Source organism: Quercus robur, chromosome 5 (assembly GCF_932294415.1).
Source record: "Quercus robur chromosome 5, dhQueRobu3.1, whole genome shotgun sequence".
In the NCBI taxonomy this organism is placed as follows: Eukaryota; Viridiplantae; Streptophyta; class Magnoliopsida; order Fagales; family Fagaceae; genus Quercus; species Quercus robur.
In genome coordinates this window covers 18,607,472-18,614,038 of record NC_065538.1, presented here as the reverse complement: position 1 = coordinate 18,614,038, position 6,567 = coordinate 18,607,472, and the positions used below count along the sequence as shown (strand labels likewise).

Genomic DNA, 6,567 nt, shown 5'->3' with positions numbered 1-6,567 from the left:
GGGGCCAAACTCTCCCAACCAAGATCTAAAGAAAAACTCCTCACCAAAAAAACAGGAGACGCGTATTACAACGTTATCCTTACTATAATACATTTCCTCCGAGTGGGAGGGCAAAACCGTCATTTACTTAAAAAAGGCAACGAACGAACCCCCGCATTCCTCTAATCCCTTAAATTAACCTTTTAATTAAAAATTACACGTTTCCCATTTTGCCCTTTTCTCTCTCACTTCCCCAAAAATCCCAAATATAAATACCCATTTCTCTCTGTCTCTCGCTCGCTCACAGCCTCTAATCTTAAAAACTCTCTCTCTCTCTCGCGCGCTCACTTTCTCTCTCTATCTCTGTTTTTTGGGTTTATATATCCGAGTTGGAGTAATTAACTCGGCGTTGGTGACTCGGGGTTGGTGGTGAGGGTGTGGGAACGACACAGCCATGACTCGGCGGTGCTCGCACTGCAGTAACAACGGGCATAACTCCCGCACGTGCCCCAACCGCGGAGGCGGAGGAGGTGGAGGTGGCGGCGGCGGAGGTGGTGGCGGAGGTGGTGGTGGTGGTAGTGGTGGTGGGCTGAGGCTGTTTGGGGTGAGATTGACAGATGGGTCGATGATAAAGAAGAGTGCGAGTATGGGGAATCTGTCGAGTGCGCACTACCACTCCTCGTCTTCCGCCGCTGCTTCACCCAATAACAACCAACATGACTCGCCTTCCTCCGACCAACACGTCCACGTGTCTGATGGTTACTTGTCTGATGACCCCACTCACGCTTCTTGCTCCGCCAATCGACGCGGCGACCGTAAAAAAGGTACGCGACAATCTTAACTTATAGCGTCAGCTTCGGATGATTACTTTTTATATATATATATATATATATATATATATTCACGCACGTACGTTTTGATGGGATGTGGTACACAGCGTGATCATAACCATTACTTTTTAATATTCACTTTTTTATTCAAAAAATAACACTTTTTATTTTTCAAATTTTTTATTTGAGATAAAAGATGATCATGTGGATATCTATGATTTATTTAATTTTGATATGTGTGTGTATTTTGTAGATATAGGTGGGATTAGGATTGGTATATGTGGTGATTTAGGATGAGGTTTTTGAGTTTTGGTTCTGTTTATGATAATAATAATGTAATTTATAAAATTTATCTTTTATTATTTATCTATATATATATTTTTAATTTTTTTTTGGTTTATGGGTGTTTGAAGTTTGATTGGTTTGTGGTGATGATTTAGGATAAGGTGTTTGAGGTTTGATTCTGTGTTTGGTGTGTTTTACGTTTGACTAAATTTAGGTAGTAAATTTATGTGTCATCATTCATGGTAGTAAATTTCATTTTCATTCATTTATTTTTATGTACTTATTTTTGGCCCTCTAAAATTTTGTTTGTTTTTTGTGGTAGATGGGCTGGTTCTATCACCTTTCGTCTCATCTTGACTCAGTCCCTTTTACCCTTTTTTTTTTGGAAGGGGAGAGGGCAATAATTCTTTTGCGGGGGTTGGCGGTGTTCATTTTTAGTATTATTTACTGCTTCATTGTCTTTTTCACCACTGTTGAAAAGAATTCAAAGTAATTTGAATTTTCTGAGTTTTTTAATTTTTAATTTTAAAATAAAATAAAATTGCCAATATATATATATTTTTTGTTTTTTTGTTTTTAACACATAAACAAGGCCAAAAGCCAATATATTTGTTTTGTTCAATTTTTTATTTTTTTTAATTTTATAATTTTTAATTTAATGTAATTTTTAAGTTTGCTTCTATATAGATGAAAAATGATTTGCTTACAGCAGCTTTGTTGAGTATACTCTAATTTGTGGATGCCCATTAATAAGCTCGGGCTTAAATGACACTTTCTTCTTTAATAATGGGCTAGAGAGACTCAACGAGTGCAATTACCAATAATAAAAAAAATTCTGGATAACCATTGCAGTATGATTTATATTAAAGCTTGTTCATGTTTTTATGCGTTTGATAAAGAAGGAAATAGTGGGAATCAAGGTTGGTTTAAAAAAAAAAAAAATTTATTTGTGAAAGATTTTAGTAGTTTCTTTTTTGGACCACATGACATATTATTAATAATGCTCTGCTTTTTTTTTTTTTTAAAATTATTTATTCCCAAACACTTTTGTCTTTGTGAACCAAGTACTTAAGGACGATCCTTTTTGTTTGACATTTTATGAATTGAGTTGTATTTGCTTCTGAGGCTGGACCGCTGGAGGTTTTGTAACTCTTGAGGCCAATACATTTTATTTTACGTTTTCGCAGCATTATTTATAGTTAGTTTTGAGGTAGATTAGATATCACCATAGCCTGATGAATGATTAGATGAATATGAGTTTTGCAATGGCAGCCTATTTTTAAAAAGCACACCGGGTGTCTAAGTTCTAACTGATGAGGGGAAGGTTGAAGGCAACTTTTGTATTTCTATGGAGTTTAGTTAATTTTCCTTTAAGAACTACAGCACATTAGTGCTTTACAGAGAAATAATGTGTAACTTGGAGGTAAACTTTTGAGCAATGGACACACCCAAATCTGTGTTATGTGAACATAAATATGAACATAAATAAGCATACACTATAATCCTTGCTATTGTAATTAATCAAATTATTACGTCAAAGCAGTAGTTTTCTCATGCTTTATGACTTTTGAGAATGGTTTGCCACATTACCTATATATATATATATATTAAAAAAAGAATAGTTTACAAATGATCTATTTTTATTCATTAGTTAATTATGGCAATCTAAGATTGTTGGACATGTATCAAACAGCAGTTGACAAAATGCACGGCGGAAGAGTATTTTTAATGTGATTGCAGATCTTCAGTGGGTTTCTTATAATTTTTAGATTGAATGGAAAAACCATAGCATTTGTCTCAATATACATAGTGGACTAGTCATAAGCTTATTCTTACCTGGTCAATATTCTAATTCCACATTGGAACTACTTGTTCTTTAATATTACAATAGTCATTAGTAAAACTACCATCTTGCTAAAGCTTTAGTTAATCTCAAATTGTGTAGTTAAGTTCATTTTAGTTGGTTTTATCATAGAGTCCATAATAGTTCTTGGATCTTTTTAGCAAGTTAGGCATGGTATAGTGAAAAATAGGTATTGACTTCTCAAATAAAAGTAAAGAGTAAGTTATGAAATTTATCGATATTGTTTTCATTTTCTTTAAAAGAGGATCATATTTTGGGATATTCAATATGGAATAAATGCTATAAGATGGATGGAGTATACTTTTTGTAATATATATATATATATATATATAAATATTTGGAGATAGGTAGATAGTAAGGGGGGGGGGAGGGGGAGGTGGTGTTTGAACCACAGACATTGGGCACCATAAAGGATGCCATTATCACTGAGCTATCACTTGACTTGAACCCCTAGGAAGCTGCTATTTGCAAAGCCTTTTGGAGTCTTTGCCTAAATTATATGTTTTTATTATTGTAGTGGATAAGTTGTGGGTTCTAGTTAGTTCAACTGCCAAAGTTTATTATTATCGACTAATGAACCTAGTTTCAAATCCCTCCTATTCCAATACCCAATTGGTGTCCTCTGACTCCAAAAGTCAATAGGTGTCTTGGCCTGATGATGAATAACAATTATCATGGAGCAAACGCTATAGGCTTAAATCCTATCGCATGTAAAAAGAAAAAATAAATTATTGCAGTGGATAAGATGAGGTTGTTGGTCCACATTTATGCATATTCAGTTCGTTTATCAAAGTGAGTTCTCTTTGTACAGAGGAACACTAGCTGTTTTCTCTGACCCTCTGAGCTGCGCATAGGGCCTCATTATAATAGTGAATTCTCAATCAAGCGTTTAGTGTAAAGAAAACTTTCACATATACATAAATTTCATCATGACTGTTCTGCCATGTTGGAGGAGGCAACTATTTGATTGGCCCTGTGGCCTACAACTTTACTGAACCCGTGACCACACCCTGCAACCCATTATTATTGGGGGAGGGATGCTATTTGAATTTTGAGCTAGATCTTGTTAGCCACTATTGAGATGATTCCTGCCACACATTGCTTTGATTGTCTTGCATTATCTCATGTTTCTGTTTCTCTGACTGTTTAGGGGCATCATTAATTAGGCACCATTAGCTTCTTACCATACTTAAAGTTATCCAATTGTTTTGGCTTTCAAGATCAAGAGAATCTACTTTCTAGCGTCTATAATTCACACAGTGCATCAATCTATTACAACCGTTTCTTCTCTATATAGTTGCTTAACCTTCAGAGCTCTAGTTGACTGATGTATCAAATGCTTGCTCATTGAATGTATATATAGACATAAGGACAGCTACCTTTGCATTCTATAAATCAGTTATCTATCAAATCAACCTAGTTATTGTTCAAGTCCAATTGTCTTGTCAAAACATTTTTTTTTACTGTACTGGATTTGATTTTCAGGTGTCCCATGGACAGAAGAGGAACATCGACTGTTCTTATTAGGCCTTCAGAAATTGGGGAAAGGAGATTGGCGTGGGATAGCACGAAACTTTGTCATGTCACGGACTCCTACACAGGTGGCGAGCCATGCACAGAAGTACTTTATCCGGCAGACTAATGCTAACCGAAGAAAGAGGCGTTCCAGCCTTTTTGACATGGTTCCTGATATGGTTTGTCTAGCTTCTTACATTATCTTAGTTGTTTCACACATAAAGACACTGGAATCTTTGCACACAGACAGTCACTGCCAAATGCTTATAGGTTCTTAGTTAGCCCACGCATTCATATTTTCCATGTTGTCAGTTACATCATCCCCCATTTCTCTAAATTAAAATCCATAACTCAGCTGGAGAGAGTATCAATTGTGATTATTGCATATTTTTACAAACATATATCATAATCCAATGAAAGAAAATGGTATGTTATTCTTGTTGAAGCAGGGCATTAAGCAAATGCAATTTAATGGTGGCAGTAATAAATTCTTCTCATTGATTTTATTTTTGGTTATTGTTGTCAGTCTACAGATACACCATCTGTGCCAGAAGAACAAGTATTGCTGCCTTCTGCTCAGGCAGGAGAAACTGATACTGCAAACCCATTACCTTCATTAAATCTTTCCCTCAACTCGGAATTTGAACCTATGGAAGCTATACCTCAAGAGGAAGCCAAAGAATCTGATGAAAGTGTGACAGGATCAGGTGGAATGGCACCAATGATTCCTGAATTTTTCCCTGCTTTTTTAACTCTCCCTTTCCCAATGTGGCAACCAAATACAGCTCCTGTAGAAGAAGAGAAGGGTGCAGAGACATCACATCATCAGGTCTTGAAGCCAATTCCAATCCTTCCCAAGGAACCTGTCAATGTTGATGAACTTGTTGGCCTGTCTCAGCTTAGTCTTAGAGAGGCCGAGAGACTCCATAGAGAGCCTTCACCACTCTCCTTAAAATTGATAGGAACGCCCTCAAGGCAGTCAGCGTTTCATGCAAATGCTCCAGCCAGTGGGTCTGACTTAAACAAGGGTGAGAGTAGTGTGATCCAAGCAGTTTGAAATTGGGTGAAGAGAGCTGTATTAAGATCCTTTTCTTTTTCATGAATTTGTACAATTACATCTTCACTAAATCATGTTGGTTTATTTTTTGTTAGTACGAAGAATCGCAGTCTCTATAACATAGGTTAGATCAACATCTTAGGCAATATTTATTCTTTTCAACTGTAAACAGCTAGCTGTTGAAATAATTGAATTGATTTGGCAAAACAGTTCTGATTTTTGTAGATGATGACCTATGATAGGTATATCCATTTTCGTACTTGGTTGTCCATGCAATCTTAGGCAAAGCTCTAACCCTTATTTCTACTGCTCTTATGGTAAAAGTTGGCCAGATCGTAGTATGTCTTTTAGCTAGTGAAGAATTCATCTTAAGGTCTATGACCTATCTAATTACCACCACTGTCCTCCATGTCTAAGCCCAGCCCCCAGGTCCTTGCTGCATTTCAGAGGCCCCTATAATTTACATTTTATCAGAGGTCTTTGCTATATGCTATCAGCTCCTCAGATCCCAAACTGCACCAAAGGAACAAATTCAAATGTATGGTGAATTTGTATTTTGTGCAGAAGGCATATACAGCTTCAATTTCTTCCTGGTACATTTGAGGAGTGTCTTAACTTGTGTCTTTACTAGGGAGAGATCCATTGCCACGAGGTTGGTAACATCAAGGCTAATGGTGAATGCTGCAGTGGAAAGGAAATTGTGAAATACGAAACAAGATCGGTGATAGGCTTAGGCAGTGGTCAAGAACAAAAAGGAGGAAAAAAAAAAAAAAAAAACCAAAATGCTACATTATAATGATATTATAAAGAAACAAATGCAGATGTCTGACGATAGTTCCCTTACACTTCTTTTACAATCGTCAAACGAGACATTAAGGATTAAAATCATCCCTCCACTAGATTGCATTTGGACCCTAATCTATCAAAAATGTGCCACTGAATTCCAAGAGGATTATCAATGGATGTACTAAAATGGGAACTTCGACATTAACAATACTTCTACTAAACATGCACCTCCCTTGGCTCCTCCCTCATAA

At 36.3% G+C, this 6,567-nt stretch overlaps 1 protein-coding gene across 1 annotated transcript; it reads left to right on the top strand.

The window, feature by feature from the left end:
- The first annotated feature begins 271 nt into the window (after positions 1 to 271).
- On the top strand, positions 272 to 5,789 carry LOC126725366 (transcription factor MYBS3). The gene is made up of 3 exons (XM_050430066.1): positions 272 to 803; positions 4,444 to 4,652; positions 5,000 to 5,789. Exons 1-3 carry the CDS (start codon positions 434 to 436, stop codon positions 5,528 to 5,530), a joined length of 1,110 nt encoding a protein of 369 aa, XP_050286023.1. The 5' UTR covers positions 272 to 433; the 3' UTR covers positions 5,531 to 5,789.
- The last annotated feature ends 778 nt before the right edge of the window (positions 5,790 to 6,567 follow it).

Bases quoted from the DNA above. Each gene is read 5' to 3' on its own strand.
- LOC126725366 (XM_050430066.1), top strand. From the start codon at position 434: ATGACTCGGCGGTGCTCGCACTGCAGTAACAACGGGCATAACTCCCGC. The intron at 804-4,443 runs GTACGCGACAAT...TTTGATTTTCAG, and splicing joins ACGCGGCGACCGTAAAAAAG to GTGTCCCATGGACAGAAGAG. The intron at 4,653-4,999 runs GTTTGTCTAGCT...TATTGTTGTCAG, and splicing joins TTGACATGGTTCCTGATATG to TCTACAGATACACCATCTGT.